At 41.4% G+C, this 21,238-nt stretch overlaps 1 protein-coding gene across 3 annotated transcripts; it reads right to left on the bottom strand.

Annotated features, from left to right (window-relative positions):
• Positions 1-480: 480 nt before the first annotated feature.
• On the bottom strand, positions 481-18,659 carry psip1a (PC4 and SFRS1 interacting protein 1a). 3 transcript variants are annotated; one of them, XM_047364951.1, is made up of 18 exons: positions 16,983-18,659; positions 16,336-16,409; positions 15,645-15,733; positions 15,482-15,558; positions 14,952-15,090; positions 12,822-12,911; positions 12,408-12,500; positions 11,548-11,607; positions 11,422-11,476; positions 10,191-10,281; positions 9,919-10,102; positions 9,744-9,829; positions 9,260-9,309; positions 9,074-9,144; positions 5,051-5,152; positions 4,770-4,971; positions 3,195-3,285; positions 481-1,091 (listed from the first exon to the last, which is right to left on the bottom strand). In XM_047364951.1, the coding sequence occupies exons 3-18, from the start codon at positions 15,714-15,716 to the stop codon at positions 1,064-1,066; spliced, it is 1,491 nt and encodes a 496-aa protein (XP_047220907.1). In that variant the 5' UTR covers positions 15,717-15,733; positions 16,336-16,409; positions 16,983-18,659; the 3' UTR covers positions 481-1,063. The 3 variants fall into 3 exon arrangements, with proteins under 3 accessions (XP_047220907.1, XP_047220906.1, XP_047220908.1); XM_047364950.1 differs by lacking the exon at positions 16,336-16,409; XM_047364952.1 differs by lacking the exons at positions 12,408-12,500; positions 16,336-16,409 and having other exon boundaries at positions 16,983-18,658.
• Between the last annotated feature and the right edge of the window lie 2,579 nt (positions 18,660-21,238).

Here is a 21,238-nt window from a genome sequence, read left to right as displayed (position 1 = left end):
GTTGTACGTCAAAAAACACACTTGTGTGACCCTGGAGGTGCTTGATAGTTTAAGTGCCAAGAAGAGTAAGAGCTCCACAACACTCGGTGACTAAGGACGGGTAGCGTGGTTCAGCGAGGGTCACAGCTACACCCCATCCTCCCACTCCCCCAGACAGCTATACCGTGGCTGCTGGTCCACCTGCTGGGGAACTGCCCTTCCCTGACACCCATACTGACCCATTGCCACCCTAGGTACACACCCAGGAGCCAAGCCAGTTTGGGGCCAGCAGCCCCTGGGTCCTGGTGCCAAGGCAGCGAGGTCCTGACCCCCCTCTGTCTGCACCACTATGTGATACATTCAACTAAAATGACAAAGGATCTGTAGCCTTCATTCATCCATCCCTCCATCCACAGTAAAATTCCACGTTTTTCCAACTTTGTGCTGGTTAAGGTTGAAAATGTCAATAAATGATGAATCTGATAAAAACACAAGGCGATATACTGTTGCTACCACTTTATTACTTCATGATGACACGAGCACAAAAATACTCTTATTTACATCTAGATTTAAAGAGACATTAAAAGACACTTGAACACAGTGAAAAATAAAGCACTTTGTTGGCTAAGGAAACTTTGGCAATCCCACAGTTTACTGATATGCATCTGAAATGAGAATCTGTTAAACATGCATTACAGAGCATTAAAACAGCTATTATCAGACATTTTACAGAATGCAACTGTACTTCAAATCCAGGGATGTTTAGTACTTCCAAAAACTTTCTAAATGAAATGAAGGGACTACAAACACTTCAAGATGAAGAAAGACAAGGAATAAAATGGTCCTGACCCTGCTTCCTCTAACATGTTCATTAACATTCACACCTGCAGGGTTCCTAAACTCCACACGGACATGATTTAAATACACCAAACAGCAGGTAGGACAAGGTGTCCAAGTACAAAAATAAACTATTCAGCAACTGAAACCTAGGAGCAGCAACACAGAAGTTCAGAAAACCAGAAACCATTTCCAAGACGGTTGTTCCAGTACAGCAGCAAATCTCTTCTTCAGGTCAGCAGGACGCTCAAGTGGACTCCTGAGCTTTCAGAGGACTACAACAACAGAAGAAGAGTTCAGAAGAAATAGATTTTATTAGAGTCATTACAGACAAACGTTTCATGAAAACCCAAAATTCCTATCTCACAAAATTAGCATATTTCATCCGACCAATAAAACAAAAGTGTTTTTAATACAAAAAACGTCAACCTTCAAATAATCATGTACAGTTATGCACTCAATACTTGGTCGGGAATCCTTTTGCAGAAATGACTGCTTCAATGCGGCGTGGCATGGAGGCAATCAGCCTGTGGCACTGCTGAGGTCTTATGGAGGCCCAGGATGCTTCGATAGCGGCCTTTAGCTCATCCAGAGTGTTGGGTCTTGAGTCTCTCAACGTTCTCTTCACAATATCCCACAGATTCTCTATGGGGTTCAGGTCAGGAGAGTTGGCAGGCCAATTGAGCACAGTGATACCATGGTCAGTAAACCATTTACCAGTGGTTTTGGCACTGTGAGCAGGTGCCAGGTCGTACTGAAAAATGAAATCTTCATCTCCATAAAGCTTTTCAGCAGATGGAAGCATGAAGTGCTCCAAAATCTCCTGATAGCTATCTGCATTGACCCTGCCCTTGATAAAACACAGTGGACCAACACCAGCAGCTGACACGGCACCCCAGACCATCACTGACTGTGGGTACTTGACACTGGACTTCTGGCATTTTGGCATTTCCTTCTCCCCAGTCTTCCTCCAGACTCTGGCACCTTGATTTCTGAATGACATGCAGAATTTGCTTTCATCTGAAAAAAGTACTTTGGACCACTGAGCAACAGTCCAGTGCTGCTTCTCTGTAGCCCAGGTCTGGGGAATGCGGCACCTGTAGCCCACTTCCTGCACACGCCTGTGCACCGTGGCTCTGGATGTTTCTACTCCAGACTCAGTCCACTGCTTCCGCAGGTCCCCCAAGGTCTGGAATCGGCCCTTCTCCACAATCTTCCTCAGGGTCCGGTCACCTCTTCTCGTTGTGCAGCGTTTTCTGCCACACTTTTTCCTTCCCACAGACTTCCCACTGAGGTGCCTTGATACAGCACTCTGGGAACAGCCTATTTGTTCAGAAATGTCTTTCTGTGTCTTACCCTCTTGCTTGAGGGTGTCAATAGTGGCCTTCTGGACAGCAGTCAGGTCGGCAGTCTTACCCATGATTGGGGTTTTGAGTGATGAACCAGGCTGGGAGTTTTAAAGGCCTCAGGAATCTTTTGCAGGTGTTTAGAGTTAACTTGTTGATTCAGATGATTAGGTTCATAGCTCGTTTAGAGACCCTTTTAATGATATGCTAATTTTGTGAGATAGGAATTTTGGGTTTTCATGAGCTGTATGCCAAAATCATCCGTATTAAGACAATAAAAGACCTGAAATATTTCAGTTAGTGTGCAATGAATCTAAAATATATGAATGTTAAATTTTCATCATGACATTATGGAAAATAATGAACTTTATCACAATATGCTAATATTTTGAGAAGGACCTGTACTATGTTTATTTGTGAAAATGAAACTGCCAGATTTGTACCTTCAACCGTACTGTTAAGATTGTTGAAGAACTGTTGTCAGAAAGAGAAAGCATCGGTTCTCAGTCTTTAAATCGACCTCTGGGTCAGAGATGGTCTGCAGACGCTGGGTGGAGGATTCAGGGTTTTGGGTCATATGTATTTCAGTCAGTCAGTCCCTCTGTTTTACACACCGATTGTCTTCTGGGAGGATCGACTCATGTTTTCATAGGAGAGGCTCTGAAGACCTGATTGCTGAGAGTTGGCAACTAATATTAAATGGAAAGCTTTTGTGATGTAGAAAATAAAAGGGATCCTGAACTTTAACATTAGTGTACTTTTAGTTTTTATAGAAAAATCTCAGAATTCGTTTTTAAAGCAGGTCCGATCTTTGACTTTAACCAATGATCTTGTGTAGATTTAATTCTGATGTTAGATTTGTGAGTTTATTCAGTCTGAACACATTTAAGCCACATTCTCTGAATTTAAAGCTAAAACAAGAAAACAGTTTTGAATCAGCTACAGATCATCATGTGTCTGGTATTTTCCAGTTTGGAAAAGTTCCTTCAGTCCAAACTACGCAAAGAGGCAGCATAAACCTCGATTATCTACCTGTGATTTTCTCCTGAGGTGTCCTCAAGCTTTTCTTTCTCCATCTCCTGCTTCCTCTCTTCAGGGCTGATGTCACCATTGGTCACTTTGTCTGCAGGGTAGGAACAGTTGATCAGTCTTTGCGCAATCAGAGCACGCAGGAGCATGTGATGACACATGCAGCCTTGGAGATGTTAGTAAATTTAATAGATTTTCCATCAATTTGTTGTGCTTTTTTTTTTTAAAAAGAAGAGAGAATCTATTACAGATACAGCAGATTAGGTAACTAGGAGCAGGGATGTGGCTCCAGCATTTGATAAAAGTTTGCTTCTACACATAGATCCCATGACACCCCACTGGAAAGGAAAAGAAGCAGACCGCAGAGCCTCGGTTCCTCCTTACTGGATGCTTGTTAGAGGTGACTTGCTGGTCATAATGGATTACTCGATAAGGAGAACTTTTGTGATGAAACCCAATTGAACCCATTTTCATTGTTGCCACAGAGACAAATGTGTTACTATGATATAACTGACTTTTATTTGTAAGCCAAACCATTACGGTCATCACCCTTTGAGCTTTGGTTGACGTTCCTCCGTTTGGCCATGACCGCATCGTTGTTCTGACCTTCTACAGGTTCCTCAGAAAATCAGAATGTTGTGAAAATGTTCAATAATGGAAACGCATGGCATCACATTTTCATCAGCTAATTAACTCAAAACACCTGCAAAGGTTCACTGAGCCTAAATCACAGGAGTCAAACTCCAGTCCTCAAGAACCCGTGTCTCCGTGTCGGCAAACCTGAATCACCTAATTAGGTCCTTAGCAGGACTCTGTAAAGCCTGAATGCGTGAGGAGGTGATTCAGTCATTTCATAAGGTCTGTTTGACCTGGGAGAGATCCAGCAGTTGCAGGACACTCGCCCTGGAGAACTGGAGATTGACTCTAAATGGTCTCAGTCTGGGTCAGCAGGCGACACAATCTTGCTGACTGGACAGAAGTCACTGACATCCTCCACAAGGACGGGAAGATACAAAAGGTCATTGGTGAATAAGCTGACTGTTCACACACTGAGCATATTCATAGAAAGGAAGGAAAAGGTGCCTCAGCAACAGAAATAACCGCAGCCTGGAGAAGACTGTCAAGCAAAATCCAATCAAGAATTTTGGAGAGCCAAATGTACCAAAAGCTGGTTCAGTGACCATGGTGGTTCAAGGGCCTGATTGGCCAGCAAACTGGCCTGACCAGAACACCAAAGAGAATCTATGAGACATCAGACCCAACAATGCAGATGACCTAAAGGCCGCTGTCAAAGCAACCTGGGCTTCCAGAACCACAGGCCCATCTCCTCAATGCCACCCTGCATTAATGCAGTAATTTATGCAAAAGGAGCCCCAACCAAGTACTTATTGAACAGAACAGAACATACTTTTAGAAGCCTGACTTTTCTGTTTAAAATATTCTTTTTATTGATCTTATGTAAAATTGTAATTTTCTAAAACACAGAATTTTAGGGTTTTCATTCTCTGTAAGCCAGAATCATCAAAATTATTAATGATGATGGAAAAAGAAAGACTGAATATCTGACTCAAACTCTACCTGTATTGTGGTCTTTGACGTGCTCAGCTTTCTTCAGAGCTCCTTTCTTTGCATCTTCATGCTGTCGCTGCTCAGCTAAGGACTTGTTCAGCACCTGGCTGAGCACACAGTCGCCTTCCCCCACCAGGAACATGCTCTTGAACTTGTTGTACAACATGGTGGCCTTGTCCATGATGTCCTGGCTGGCCTTGAACCTCCGGATCTAGAAGACAGATAAAAGTACGCGTCACCACTCGAGAGGTCTAAATGAGTGAAAACTGTTTGGTCTTTTGCAGCTTTACCTTTTTGAGCGTCGCGATGAGTTCACTGTGTTTCTGCAGGTGCTGAGTCGTCACCTGAAGAGAACCTATTTCGTCTAATGCGTCCAAGCATTTCTTCACATCCTGGAGAGGTGAAGACCAGGGAGAAAAATGGCATAGATGAAACATTTGAATGCGTTTCTGATACCAGAGATAAAATAGATCTGATGCAGGGCAGCAGGATGGGATGGGCATTAATTATAGCGTCATCGTTAACGTGAAAGATGCCTTTAACCTTTAATTTGTTTATTCAGTGGGGGAAAAATCTCAGGACTTTAATAAAATCCCCAGTGCCAAAACTATTGGAGCCCAGGGGTGGATGATCTTAGATGGTGAATAATTAGAAAACTCTGTTGCACTAAAACACAAAGAGATTGTCTATAAGGCACATTTTATGCCTCATAGTTCCATGTTCCTGCTCATCAAAAAACCCAATAAAAGGAATGTAATGGTTTGAATGGTAGTTTAATATAGTTTGTTGAAAATAAAATGACCATTAAATAATATTTAGTGACCTCGCTTTAAAAAAAAGATTCAAATGCATGGCCCCAGGCGTGTTGCAGCTGAGGGAAGCAGAAGGCACCAATGAGCTCCAGGTGTTGCATGCAGCTGCAACCGCAGGAGCAGCCGTCTCCTCCACCTTCCACCAGCGGCTCACGGTGAGCAAGTCAACATTTCGCTGGAGGTTTGTGCTCTTCAGAACGGCCTGGCTGTAACCAGCTCGTCACATTTACTAGACTACCACCATTGAAAGCTCTCCAATCTCAGAGTCTTTATATCACATTGACATTTTTGTGAATCTGCGTGCTTCCATTTGCCTTTCACTTTGCTGCAGGCACAGCGTCAAAAAACGACCACATCGCTGACATTTCTTCTCTGCTTCAGTTTAACACCCACAATCCTGTGCTGGATCACCATCACTGTCACATGACCAAACAAATATCACATGGCCGAAACAGGCTGTTTGTGCTGGAAAACTCTCCAGTGTGACTGAACTACAACAATTCTGCAAAGAAGAGTGGGCCAAAACTCCTCCAGAGAGATGACTCATCGCCAGTTATCACAAACATTTGGTGGGATGGTGGTTCCTGCTGCCAACGGTGGCCCGGACAGTTCAGTTTTGACATAACGTCGAGGTGGTTTGCACAGCTTCTTTCCCTGAATAAATCATTTTTAAAAAACTGCTTTTTGTATTTGACAAAAAGCAAACACGCAGAACATCTGTAAGGAGGTAAATACACTGCTCAAAAAAAATAAAGGGAACACTTAAACAACACAATATAACTCCAAGTAAATCAAACTTATGTGAAATCAAACTGTCCACTTAGGAAGCAACACTGATTGACAATTAATTTCACATCTTGTTGTTCAAATGGAAAAGACAACAGGAGGAAATCTTTGGTGATTATCAAGACACTAAATAAAGGAGTGGTTCTGCAGGTGGGGACCACAGACCACTTCTCAGTACCGATGTTTTCTGGCTGATGTTTTGGTCACTTTTGAATGTTGGTGGTGTTTTCACACTCGTGGTAGCATGAGACGGACTCTACAACCCACACAAGTGGCTCAGGTAGTGCAGCTCATCCAGCACATCAATGTGAGCTGTGGAAAGAAGGTTTGCTGTGTCTGTCAGCGTAGTGTCCAGAGCCTGGAGGCGCTACCAGGAGACAGGCCAGTACACCAGGAGACATGGAGGAGGCCGTAGGAGGGCAACAACCCAGCAGCAGGACCACTACCTCCACCTTTGTGCAAGGAGGAACAGAAGGAGCACTGCCAGAGCCCTGCAAAATGACCTCCAGCAGGCCACAAATGTGCATGTGTCTGCACAAACGGTTAGAAACCGACTCCATGAGGATGGTATGAGGGCCCGACGTCCACAAATGGGGGTTGTGCTCACAGCTCAACACCATGCAGGACGCTTGGCATTTGCCAGAGAACACCAGGATTGGCAAATTTGCCACTGGCGCCCTGTGCTCTTCACAGATGAAAGCAGGTTCACACTGAGCACATGTGACAGACGTGACAGAGTCTGGAGACACCATGGAGAGCGATCTGCTGCCTGCAACATCCTTCAGCATGACCGGTTTGGCAGTGGGTCAGTAATGGTGTGGGGTAGCATTTCTTTGGAGGGCAGCATGTGCTCTCCAGAGGTAGCCTGACTGCCATTAGGTACCGAGATGAGATCCTCAGACCCCTTGTGAGACCATATGCTGGTGTGGTTGGTCCTGGGTTCCTCCTAATGCAGGACAATGCTAGACCTCATGTGGCTGGAGTGTGTCAGCAGTTCCTGCAAGATGAAGACATTGAAGCTATGGACTGACCCGCCCGTTCCCCAGACCTGAATCCGATTGATTACATCTGGGACATCATGTCTCGCTCCATCCACCAACGTCACGTTGCTCCACAGACTGTCCAGGAGTTGGCGGATGCTTTAGTCCAGGTCTGGGAGGAGATCCTTCAGGAGACCATCCACCGTCTCATCAGGAGCATGCCCAGGCGTTGTAGGGAGGTCATACAGACACGTGGAGGTCACACACAATACTGAGCCTCATTTTGACTTGTTTTAAGGACATTACATCAAAGTTGGATCAGCCTGTAGTGAGTTTTTCCACTTTAATTTTGTGTGTGACTCCAAATCCAGGCCTCCATTGGTTAATAAATGTGATTTCTATTGATGATTTTTGTGTGATTTTGTTGTCAGCACATTCAACTTTATACAGAACAAAGTATTCAATGAGAATATTTCAATCATTCAGATCTAGGATGTGTTATTTGAGTGTTTATTTTTTTGAGCTGTGTACTTTTCCATGGGACTGTAAACCACCATCTTCAAAATGGGAAAGACAAGAGAACAAGCAATTCAAGTAAGAAAGATCAACCCAGATCTCCCTAAGACAGGAAATGGCAAGAAAGTAACTCATTTCTACAGTCCGAGCAAAGAGTGAAGTCTGAAACTGAAGCAAACAAGGCTGGACGAGGACTCAGGTTTATCTTGCCCCAACATACAGTGAGGATGACGCTGAGGGAGGCAAAACCTCTCCACAGCTCACTGATGAGAACTGCAGGAAAAACGTTGGGTCAACGAGTCTTGATAGCAACCATTAGATGCCATATTTATGGAAAGTGTCAAAATAAGGTGAGATTCCCATGAGGTAATGGAGGAAGGTTGAGCACGAGGACTGTGGGTGTAATAAATGATAGTTGAGATCAGGAGAATCCACAAGGCGGACGATTCTTTGATCATTATTAAGGAATGAATCAGTACTATGATCGAATAATGAACAACAATGACAGCGGCGGTCACGGTTCTGCTAATCTGCTAACGGCTAACAGGGAAACAAGTTTTTTGTTTAGCGTTATTGTTAACTTTTTAAACCATTAGTAGACCGTTTAGCTTGTGCCAATTTAGATTTCGATAACTTTAAGTCCGCTAACAAAACTCCCAAGTTTGTTCCTTTCTATTGTGGGCGAAGAGTCCATTAGGTACTCTGTGGTTTATTACGTGTACATGTGAGACGTCAATGCAGCTGCAGCTAGCTGGAAGTAGTTCTGAACCAGTTACGAAGAGATTTTATTCTTTAAGTTATGGAAAGTGACTGAGTGACCTTCCAGTGGTGAGCAGTTGGTGCTAGTTTCCACTAATTCTTTGTATCGGTTTCTAGTATTTTAGTTAGCAGAATATGGGTCAATGAAGCTAACTTTTTGGTTAGCTGTTTTCACCACTGATGGATGGATTTTAGATAATAGAGGAGGAATAAAGTCTTAGAATACAAATATTCCCTAAACTGTTTATTGAAAGTATGAACAGCATTGGTGCCGATAATTGTTTTTAATTTTTGGAACAGTACAGAATCTTCAAACCTTTTATTTAGTGATTTTATCACTCACCCAATCAATGTTATTTTTTTTTTTACAGTTTTCATTGTGGGATAAACTACTGCAGTAACAAAGTATATATTAGGTATAAAATACTATTCAGTTCAGCAACGGTTAGGAGAACTTTACCAGGTTGTCGATTTTCAGTGAAATTCTGATCTCACTGTGGAGTTTCTGGAGTTTCAGGTCAGTTGACATTTCTGAAACATAATTGGGGAAAGAGGATGTTTTTAGGAACCTTTAGAAAAACCTAAAACCTGTCTGGATGAAACAAACTGAAATCAGCCATTAATTAAAAACACAGTCCATATTTACCCTTTTTTTTGGGTCCCGCCTCAGTTTTCTTCACATCTTCTTTGTCTGGCCTGAAAAACAGAAAGAAAGAAACACGGCATCAGAATCTCCTCGACCCGGGTGGTCTGGGATTCAAGGCACCGAAGAACTACTGATTTAGGGTGGCTTCACTTTGATCACTTCCTCAAAGTTGGTGATAAGTTTGAGGAAGTGAGAAAAGTCACATCATAAAATATTTAGATACTGAAACTAACTTGTAGTTGTACCATAATGAAGGTAAAGACCTGAGATGCAAACTGTTTAGCTTGAGAGAAGGTTCTACCGGTCAGAACTCTTTAGTATGTTGGACCTTTTTTTGATAGCATTAAAATGGACAAAATAACCTAATCTTGCTGATAAGTTTATTCTTATTGTGGTTTTGAGACATGCAGAAAAAAATCACATGAAGATAAAATCATAAACACAACATAATCTCAACCTGTTGGAGGAATGGTGAGAAACTCACTCTCTCGGTTCGTCGGTTTTCCACCGCCGTACATCTTTATCCGTTTCCGAGTTCTGCAGCTTCTTTCTGCCTTTGCTTTTCTGCGACTAACAGAAATTGAAATCTGAATATTAAAAAGAATCATTTGGTTACGCTGCTGGACCGACACTAACAGGATGTGTGTGTGGACCCTTGCCTCATCATCGTCTGAGCCGGAGGAGCCGCCATCCTTCGGCTGCTTCTTCTTCTTGGCTTCAGACTCTTTTAGCTCTGCTTCCTTCCCCTTACTGCCCTCCCTCTTCTTCCTCTTTTCATCCTCTCCGCTCTGCTGCTTGTCGTCTGCTGTCCTCTTTCGCTTCCTCTCTGACTCATTCGTTTCCCTGATTGAAGTTAAAAACAGAATGTGTTGTAATCAAGAAAAGTTGATTTTCCTCCTGGGTGTCCTTGCAGCTGATTCAGATCATTTACATTTCACTTCCTGAGCCGTGCTGGTCTTGCTGAAGCAACAGCAGCTTCTCAGTTTTGGGCTTCCTGCCTCTTCGTTTAGGACCGTCTCCACCTGATTGCATGGATAAAGAAACACACAAACGGGCCAGAATTCAGTTTGTGCAACAGGGGAAAATATGGTTTGTATCTTACGTTTTTTACTTGAAATTAAAAGCCAATACAGTACTGCATTCCTAAACCTCGACAGAAATAACAGTGTTTGATTCATTCTCCAGGGCTGCCATGTTCTTTGCGATTCTTTTTGTAACAAGTCTTATTTTCCAGTCATGGTCAAAAGCTTTGGCAGTGCCGCAAATGCTTTTGCTAACTTTGCAGGTTCAGTTTTGTGGAACAATTTCAGCAGTTTTGAAATGTATTGTGCAGAATAAGATGCTTGTTAATTAATTACAAATGTAAAAACCCAGTTCCCCGTGTTTTTACCTAAAATGATCAGCTAACTTGATTTCAGTTTATTTGTATCATCAGCAGAGATGAAGCAGTGAAAGAGTCCGGCTGAAATCACTTCCTAAATCCAATCAGCAGACTTAGGAGCAAGTAGCTTAAAACTACGGTTAAGGGAAAATGTGCAGCCTTTGTATCACTTTGTACCAAAACGGCCACTGATGGAGAAAACCGACACTATGAACGTTGCAGCTGAAAGAACCGTTTTTTGGATCATCACGAACTTCAAGTTGAGAGATTCAGCTGTAGTGAAGAATGGTCAGAGGGTTAGATCAGGCCTAGGATCGTCTCCTACTGAAAAGGGTGCAACAGGATCATGTTACCACCAGTGCAGAACTTGCTCAACATCCGCAGCCGGTAAACCTTTGGACACAAATGGCAGCAAAAGAGCCACTTCTCACATGGATGGCAAATGACCTACTTGTTGTTTGGCATATCTGGAAGCAGATGTGTCCAGAGAAGCAAAAGTGAGAGCAACAATGAGTCGTGTGTGGCACAAGCTGTGAAACACAATCCATGTTGGGGGTTTCTTCTCATCCAGTGCAGTGGATCTTCTGATAATTCTCCATAAAAACACTGCAACCAATCAAGAATGGGATCAAAACATCCTAACATCAGCTTCTTCCAACACTCCAGGAACAATCTGGTCATGGTCAGTGGCCCATCCAGACAGATGCTGTACCGGGTCACAACTTTACACCATTTCTGCACCTTGTGACTGAATCTGAGCCGACAGCAACAGAAATCCTACCTGATGGACTAACGGGGCTTCCAGGATCCTCATCTTTTTCATTCTCCTGCTCACTCTGAAAAACATTAACATAATTAAGAACCTCCTATTCATTTCATAAACTAATTCAACAGTATTAATACCAACCTTTTTCTTTCTTCCTCTCTTGGGTTTTGAAAGATCAGTAGACTCTTTCTGAGCAGAATCCTAAAAATTGACCAAAAGGTATGTTTTTATTTCAGTTGATCTTAAAAACAACCCGTCTTGTGCTTCCACAGGGTGTTAAAAACTGCTGAAGTAAGAGAATAAGCAGAAATGAACAAATAAAACATCTATGTCTCACTATGGAGCCACAGCACCCTCTAGTGAGCAGCTATAGTTTTACATTAAATGTAATGTTTAATGAGCCAATGTGAAAGAATTTATTTTATACTTACCCTTTTTAGCTATTTTTATTAATGTCATTGCATTAAAAACAAAATTAAAATCTGTTTTTATCTGATGAAACTCTGATGTTCTGCAGTGTGATAAATGTATCACTTGGATCAGAGGAAATGCAAAATATGGTTAAAAAATGAAGAAATAAATCATGTAGCAGATGGACAGAAAAGCAGGAAATGGACCCAAAACAGAAGAAGAAAAACTTTTGTATTTTCAAATAGTCTCAGTCAGAATGGTGTCTTAAGTCTGAATGAGTTTGATCCTAAAGCATTTTTACTGTTGGAGTACAATCAGGGAACATTAAACTTTCTCCTCATTACTGAAAACACAAAATGCTTTCTCTTAAGAGTTCTGTTTGATTGGTAATCACCCGGAGTAAACCCGAAACAGACACTCAAATCCGACCCAGCTCTGAGAATCAGTTCTGGCCACAAAGATTTCCAAATCAATCAGGAATAAACCACCGACTAACAAACAACCACCAGGTGTAGCATGCTTTTCCACCGAAAAAAGGGATGAAATGACCTGCACTGCTTCATAAAACCCCAACATGCAAAAGTACGTACATCCTGGTTCTGAGGACCCTGCTCAGACATCAGAGACCCTTCCTCCTTCTCCTCCTCCTCCTCATTCTCCTGCTCAGCCTCTTTTCCTGGAACCTGAATGCACCCAAGACACAGCATAGGACGCAGCGTGGTGGGGTCAACGAGTCTTGAAAGGGGGAGAAGTCAGCAAGTATTCTTCTGTTGCACACCCTGCTCTTTTATTCTGTTACCAAAGAACAACTCTACAGTAACAAGAACACTGTTTCCTCCAGTTATGATGCAGACACACATCACAGGAAGCTTTGAGAGACACAATAAAAAATAAAAAATAAAAAGGAATCTGGCAACAGAAGACATTCACTGCAGTGAAGCAACTATATGTTTTTACATGTGAATGAAAGACATGAAAGGATAAAAAAAAAACCTAAAACTTACTTTAGATTTTACTCCTTTGTCAGCTGCATCCTCTTCTCCTTCCGGACCGCTGTCTAAATCCTTTTCCATGAAGGACTGAGGAGGCACCGGCTTCAGAAAAAAACCAATATTTCATCAGTTCAGGCTTCTGCACCAGGAGACAACAACTCCAGAGGATGTGACAGATTTAGTGAGGATGAACTAAATATTCCTCCTGCTGTGTCACAATAAATCTTTTTCCAACACTGACTCGGTTCAACCCTAACCTGCAGCAGGAAATTGAAAAGGCCTAACATTGATAAATCAGACTCGATTCATCGCAGACCAATCCCCAAGCTTCTTTCTTAAAAGTAAAATAAAAAAAGCATATATTACCGACTGACTGTTCTAAATACCAGCAATATAATGGAAACATTCCTGTCAGGTTTCAGGACCTGCAAACGAAGTGAATATTAACCCTCTGAAGCAGTTTTCCAAAGCCGCTATCAAGCAGGGGTCTAGGAACGCTCTGCTGCATGTTGCGTTGGGAATAATAAGGAACCGAGGCTGACGTTCACCAACTTCAGAACAGAGCTTGATGGTAGGTATGAAGTGGGGAGTTACACTGCTGGAATTTGCTGGGCCTGGGATGCAGGTTTCAATTATTTAAGTGATGCAGAGATGCTCTGGCTACGCGTTGTATTTGTAACCAGCGAAAGGAGAATCCAAAGTACAGGGGTTGGACAATGAAACTGAAACACCTGGTTTTAGACCACAATAATTTATTAGTATGGTGTAGGGCCTCCTTTTGCGGCCAATACAGCATCAATTCGTCTTGGGAATGACATATACAAGTCCTGCACAGTGGTCAGAGGGATTTTAAGCCATTCTTCTTGCAGGATAGTGGCCAGGTCACTACGTGATACTGGTGGAGGAAAACGTTTCCTGACTCACTCCTCCAAAACACCCCAAAGTGGCTCAATAATATTTAGATCTGGTGACTGATCAGGCCATGGGAGATGTTCAACTTCACTTTCATGTTCATCAAACCAATCTTTCACCAGTCTTGCTGTGTGTATTGGTGCATTGTCATCCTGATACATGGCACCGCCTTCAGGATACAATGTTTGAACCATTGGATGCACATGGTCCTCAAGAATGGTTCGGTAGTCCTTGGCAGTAACGCGCCCATCTAGCACAAGTATTGGGCCAAGGGAATGCCATGATATGGCAGCCCAAACCATCACTGATCCACCCCCATGCTTCACTCTGGGCATGCAACAGTCTGGGTGGTACGCTTCTTTGGGGCTTCTCCACACCGTAACTCTCCCGGATGTGGGGAAAACAGTAAAGGTGGACTCATCAGAGAACAATAAATGTTTCACATTGTCCACAGCCCAAGATTTGCGCTCCTTGCAACATTGAAACCGACGTTTGGCATTGGCATGAGTGACCAAAGGTTTGGCTATAGCAGCCCGGTCGTGTATATTGACCTTGTGGAGCTCCCGACGGACAGTTCTGGTGGAAACAGGAGAGTTGAGGTGCACATTTAATTCTGCCATGATTTGGGCAGCCGTGGTTTTATGTTTTTTGGATACAATCCGGGTTAGCACCCGAACATCCCTTTCAGACAGCTTCCTCTTGCGTCCACAGTTAATCCTGTTGGATGTGGTTCGTCCTTCTTGTTGGTATGCTGACATTACCCTGGATACCGTGGCTCTTGATACATCATAAAGACTTGCTGTCTTGGTCACAGATGCGCCAGCAAGACGTGCACCAACAATTTGTCTTCTTTTGAACTCTGGTATGTTACCCATAATGTTGTGTGCATTTTAATATTTTGAGCAAAACTGTGCTCTTACCCTGCTAATTGAACCTTCACACTCTGCTCTTACTGGTGCAATGTGCAATCAATGAAGACTGGCTACCAGGCTGGTCCAATTTAGCCATGAAACCTCCCACACTAAAATGACAGGTGTTTCAGTTTCATTGTCCAACCCCTGTAGTTTTACTAGGAATTTTCTTCCTTGATCACAAGGGCCCTCAAATACACTTAGAGATGTGATCGTGTGGAAAACAACAGTTTAATGTTAAAATAGTACTTAAAAATCCTGCTTTTTGTCATCAAATTACACCCAGTGACCTTTAAAAACACTTCAGATGGAGACTCACCTTGGGCGCAGTTAGCTCAACTTTTGGATTGTTTTCGATCTCCCACAATCCTTCATTGAAGCCTTTCCGTTTGTTGGGTTTTGCATACTTCTCTTTGTTTGGTAGGTATGGAAAAATGTCTTTTGGACCAAGAAACGCTCTGCAGGAAAGAAAATCATTTCAGTCATGCATGTAAATAAGCTACTCTGTAAGCCATAAAAAATGCAGCAGGTTAGAGTCAGACTACACACAACCGAAACAAGAAGGTAACTCAAAACGGGCCCTCATCAAACATTCAGGTATTAAACACAGTCAGAGAAAAACAATGTAGTCTTAATGTTATTAAAAAAAAAACACCCGAGGAAGCTTTTTAAGCTCATTTTTATTTTGTGTGCTGAACTTATTGAATGCAACTAGGAAATAAATGTGTGTTGATTCCTCGGAAACTGCTGAATATGCAGCAACTTCAGATAAAAAGTAAAGATAAATCTGTACTTTGACTTCACACAAGTTTGGTTTTATTTGGTTTATGGTAGAGGATTCTTACTCACGTCTCATGGGTGCCAAAGAAGAAAATAGGATACTTGATGTTGGATGCTTTCACAGCACCATCTGGTACTTCATCAATCTGAAAACAACAACAGTTATAAATGTCCACGCAGTTTGTTTCTGCTGAAGGTAGTCAGTATACTGTATGTGTAGATCCAGACATACTCTGGCAGGCCAGTGAGGATAACCCTTCATTTTGGCAAAAATAAGGTCACCTGGCTTCCAATCTCGAGCCATGTTGGATGTAAACCAACCTGGAAAAAACAAACAAACACTGTTTTAATTATCATTCACTTTAACCTAACTGAAAATCTTCCTCAACATCGTTTAGAGCCCAGCATGCCAGTCAGTTATATGGAGACTAAATAAAGGCCACATTACAACTGTACAGTGCCTACTAAAATCCCTCAGACCTTTCCATTTTTATCACGTTCCAACCACAACCTTAAATGTGCTTTAAACTGATTTCATGGGATCAAAGTGTAATAGCGACGGGGAATAAAATGATGGTTTTCAACCGTTTTTTCAGCTACAAATCTGAAACAGTGTGGCATTAGGGTCACCCGAGGCTCAAGTCTTTTGTGGCCTATAACAGGTTATTTTTACAGGATGGAATGGAAGTTCACTCCATCCATCTTCCCAGCTTCCCTCTCCCTGCTGCAGAGCATCCCCACAGCCTGAGATTGTCACCACCATGTTTCACGGTAGAGATGATGTGTTCCGGCTGATGTGCAGTGTTCATTTTCAACCTATTCATGGCTTTCTCGCCACAGTTCATTTCTTCTCACCATGCCTCCATAAAGGACAGATTTTATGCAGTGTAACTAATAGTTATTAAGTTAAGATATTCTCCCACCTGAGTTAAGGATCTCTGCAGGTCCTCCAGAGGTACTATGGCTCTTTCTTGAATTAATGCTCTTCTTGCCCAGCCTGCAAGTTAAGGTGAAGGGCCATGTCTTAATAGCTTTGCAGTTGTGTCATACTCTTTCCATTTTTAAGAAATAGATTGAAAAGCCTGGGATCATGTTTTAGAACCCATCTTTGCTCCACAACTTTCTCCCTGATCTGTCTGCTGTGTTCCTCGGTCTTCATAATGCTGTTTGTTCATTATGTTGTCTAACAAACAATTAAAACCTTCAGAGAACAGCTGAATTTATTCTTCACTTAATTACACACAGGTGGACTCTATTCACGACTCAGGTGATCTCTGAAAGCAATATGTTGCACTGCATTTTATTAAAGGGAACCAGAGTAAAAGGATGTTGTTACAAAAGCAACAAAAATGAGAGCAACGTATTATTTTCCAGGTTGTGGTTATAATGTGTGAAAATGTTCAAGTGGTAGGAACAGTTTCTAGAGACAGTATATACCCCTTATCCGATTAAAAAGCAAAGGTAACCTGCAGGATGATGATCAGGATGTAGACGCGAAACGCATCATTAACTCACTTCAGCTAGCTTAAAGTTAGCTAAGAAAGCAGTTTTAAGAGTTTGTTTGAATTACCTCCGTTCTGTGAGGGCTTCCCGTAAGAAGAAAGGGTATTAGTCGCAGTTAAATAAAGCTTGTATAGGATATTATTTGACCTATAAAACAAACCGCTCCTTTTCCGCAGAGCCGACGCACGTTTTCCGCTCCCGCGCAGGACGACGTCGGACTGAACCACCTGACCGCGGAAACACAGGGGGGGTCTGGTTTAATAACATGACGCTACCGCTGCCAGGGTTTCAGTAAATACTATAGAACTAAAACTTTTAGATGTCCTAAAAAAAACATAACATGTATTTGTTATGTTATCGCCGGAGCCTCACTGCTGTTAAATAGGTTTTAGTTGTGTATATATGTGAGACTGCCCTGCCTTTTTAAAGATAAAGTAAATCAGCAAGATGTGTTGCTAGAAACAGGTCTGAATAACATTAAAATAAACACAAAAATACCTGTGGCTTAAATAAAATTGGAATTGGAACAGGGATATGGAAAACCAACATCACAGGACTTAAAATGCCAATTTGGTTGCAAATTAGTGCTTAAACGACTGTCGTAAAAACTTACTTCATCTAGAATATGGAAAAAGAACCAGAGTGGGACCTCTGCTCTTTGCTCCTCTTTGGTAGGGATGCTGATCATTTTAAAAAGAGCAAGGCGCTTCATTCCTAATTATTACGTGTAGGTCTCGGATCACAAGAACAACCAAACTACAAAATGATTAAATATATAAAATGTTAATAAATACTTACAAAAAATATATATAATTAGTTTGTTTATTAGCTAAGCCGATTATTTCAAACATGCAAAATAATAGAAATAAACAAAATAATCCCCCAACTATAATAAATACCAATAAAACACAATGCAAAAGAAGTGAGAGAAAACAAAAACAATACTGTTGTAATTTACATATCGGAAAATGAGTGGGAAGTAGTACAATCTCATTTACTCCCCCTTCTCAAAAATTAAAGCTAAAAATGCTAAAGTAATATATCCACACCTGCTTAGATCGGTTTGCAAATTGCAATAATAGTGCCAATAAGAATACAACAACCAGACCGAGTGAGAAATATAGAATAGCTTAGAAATATCCTTTATTGTCCCGCAGTGGGTCTCAGCAGCTACATAAAAGCCAAATGGAAGCAGGTACTCACAAACGTAAAAACTATCCAGAACAAAAGTGAGGGAAGACTGCATAATAAAGGAAATAAAAATACAACACAATAAAAATAAATACTGTACTTTTATTAGAAATGAAATACTAAGATTATCTGAAATGTACAACTGAATAGGGTAATTTGAAAATTTACAAAAAGCGCATTTGTACGAGAAACAATATCATCAGACTTCTTACAAAAAATAGAAAAACTGTGCGCAGCAGAGATGTAAACACTTATTGAACTTCGGAGCAGTGATGATTATAAAGTCTAACAGCTGCTGAGAGGATAATATAAATATTAAGCTTTAATTTTACACATTTCAGCTACAGAGTTTGGCGCCTAGACATTTTTTAAATAGTTGATGTATTTAATTTATTTACCGTTAGATAAATCTTTCAGTATTTCCCTTTGTAGCATTTGGATTCTGACAATGTGATTAGTAGCATATTTAGTGACCTCTGGTGGCAAAATCTAACATTTTACCTGAACTGTGTACATGTCTGTAGGGTGTATTAAATTAGGAATCCCTACATAATAGCGGAATGGGGTTTTGTTGTTAAAAAGACATACAAGAAAAATAAAAAAAATATTTTACAGTGACTTTACTGCATACAACTCTGTGTGTTTTCATTTCGGGAAAAAATTAGCCTATTGTGAACTTATACATTTTCTTAGTTGCTTGTTTAGTCATGTATGCTTTGAAGCACTTCTTGCTGCTATAACACTGCAGATCACAGAGATAAATGAAAGTGACCTTGATATTAGTGTCCACAAAGACATCACAAAGTGTGGAAGTGTTATAAAGACAATGGACGCTGATAGCTGAAGGACAGGCACATTATCCACTGGGTCCCAGAGAGGGGGGTAAGGGACCAGGTAAGGCCATGCTAGGCCAAAGGAGGCTGGATGAGACAAAAGAAAAAAAGCTAGGTGGAACTCAGGTTAGTATCCAGGAATAACCACAGAAGCAACCAGGACCCCTACCCACCCTGTGAGGTGAGAGACCTCAGCTTTGGACGGTAGCCAGCTTAGAGGGGTTCCTGCTTCGACACACGACCACAGCAGAGGCCAGGGATGGAGCTGTGGAGAGATGACAGTAACGCATATCCTTCACCCTAGCAGATAAGGTTATGCCAGAACATCCCAGCCCACTCTGTCTCAGAGGTCCACAAAAGTCCTGTTATCCCCCCTCACTCATTTGTTAAGCTGCCTCTTTTCTTTTCAGAGTCCTCGCTCACGCTGGGAGGCTTTGTGTATGAGCGGTGATATTTTAAATCACTTCTCTGCTTCAGTGACGTCCTCTGACCACTGTGACAAGACAGCTGGATTTCATGAAGGCCCTCATTTGCTTAAAACCTATACAGCAACATAAAGGTGAGCCTGTGAAAGTGCTCCACTCATAAATTACCTCAGTACAGCTTAAACCTGAGCTCTGATGATACTGTGTGGCAACATAAAAAGCAGTAAAATGTTGTTGACTTCAACAACAGTGGCGCCAGTTCATTTAATTTCAGCTTTTCTTAGTTATCCATCAAGAACCTTCCAAATAAGCATTATCCCACGTGGTTAGTTTTTAATCCATTAAATCCATTTTCTGGTTCTATAACTGAACAATAAGTTCCAAAATCAGCATAAATAGAGATTTTTTGCTTCATAATAACTTTTCTACTAAAAAGCAAGATGTTTCTTTTTTTCAGCTCTATCTTGAAATGAACCAATATCAACATGTTCATGAGTGGCCTTAACCTTTTGGATCGGTTTGTACTTAACAATGCTGTTTTTTACTTAGGGAACCTGAACTGAGCACAGCTCTCCCTGTCATCATTAAATACTTTCTTATACTGAAAACAGTTGTGCCATTTACCCTTAAAAATAAAAGCTTGGTGTTTTTATGCATGCTAGTGTATTCATTTATTTTTCATTCCTTTATTTATATAGCCCTTTCAAGCAGCCAACCAAAGTTATTTACAATAAAGTTGTAAAAAATAATTCAAAAACAGATAAAACAAATAAAACAGATAAAAGAATAAACACAAGTAAAAAATCTGGAATACAATGCAACAGTGTTACTGAGTATTAAAAGCCTTTATGAAGAAAACGGTCCTAGGTTTGGATTTAATAAGGTCCACATGTGTGTGTGTGTGAGGACCTGTTATTGATAATTTATTCTTCTTTCCTCTCTCTTTAAAGTTGACTGTTACTTTTTTCTCTTCAAGTATAACAATATAAACTTAGGACTGAAAATCAATACTGACTATTCCAGTTGTGCAACTAGTTTCTGTTGTTTCTGCCCGGGCGTCTGCAGTGAGTGAGACCCATTTGCAGGTACAGCAGAGATAAACATGAAGCTGCTGCTCAGTACATTCGGTCACTTCTAATGTTTCTCTGTGACATTTGCAGAATTGAGTATGGCCCAAAAGAAAGCACTGATGTTGTCTTTAAATGACTTCACTGAAGATTTTTGTCAGCTGGCGTGTTTAAACAGAAGTCAAAGGCAAATGGAAGCATGCCGATACACACAAGGTCAGTTATTTTCTATACCTGCTTATTCCATAGTGGGTCGTGGGGGAGCTGGTGTCTATCTCCAGCAGTCTATGGGCGAGAGGCAGGATACACCCTGGACAGGTCGCCAGTCCATCACAGGGCAACACACAAACAACCATGCACACACTCATTCATACACCTAAGGGCAATTTAGAGAGACCAATTAACCTAACAGTCATGTCTTTGGACTGTGGGAGGAAGCCAGAGTACCCAGTGAGAATCCACACATGCACAGGGAGAACATGCAAACTCCATGCAGAAAACCCCCGGCCGGGAATCAAACCCAGGACCTTCTTGCTGCAAGGCAACAGTGCTAGCAACTGCACCACCATGCAGCCTACACACAAGGTACAAACTATAAAAACAAAAAAATAAGAATAAAAGACTGTACAGTAGAGGAGAACTCTACAACATCAAAAAAATAATACTGTACAGTTAAAAATATTAAAAATAGCATTTTCAGAGTAGAAATATGCAGGTGATTTAAAAATGTACAAAATGTGCATGTACTATGTTTGAGCATTAAAAATAACAGACTGTTCATAAAAAATAAAAAAACTGTGCAAATAA

Source organism: Girardinichthys multiradiatus, chromosome 5 (genome assembly GCF_021462225.1).
Source record: "Girardinichthys multiradiatus isolate DD_20200921_A chromosome 5, DD_fGirMul_XY1, whole genome shotgun sequence".
In the NCBI taxonomy this organism is placed as follows: Eukaryota; Metazoa; Chordata; class Actinopteri; order Cyprinodontiformes; family Goodeidae; genus Girardinichthys; species Girardinichthys multiradiatus.
Note: the sequence above shows the minus strand (reverse complement) of the source record. Positions and strands in the feature narration are given on the sequence as shown.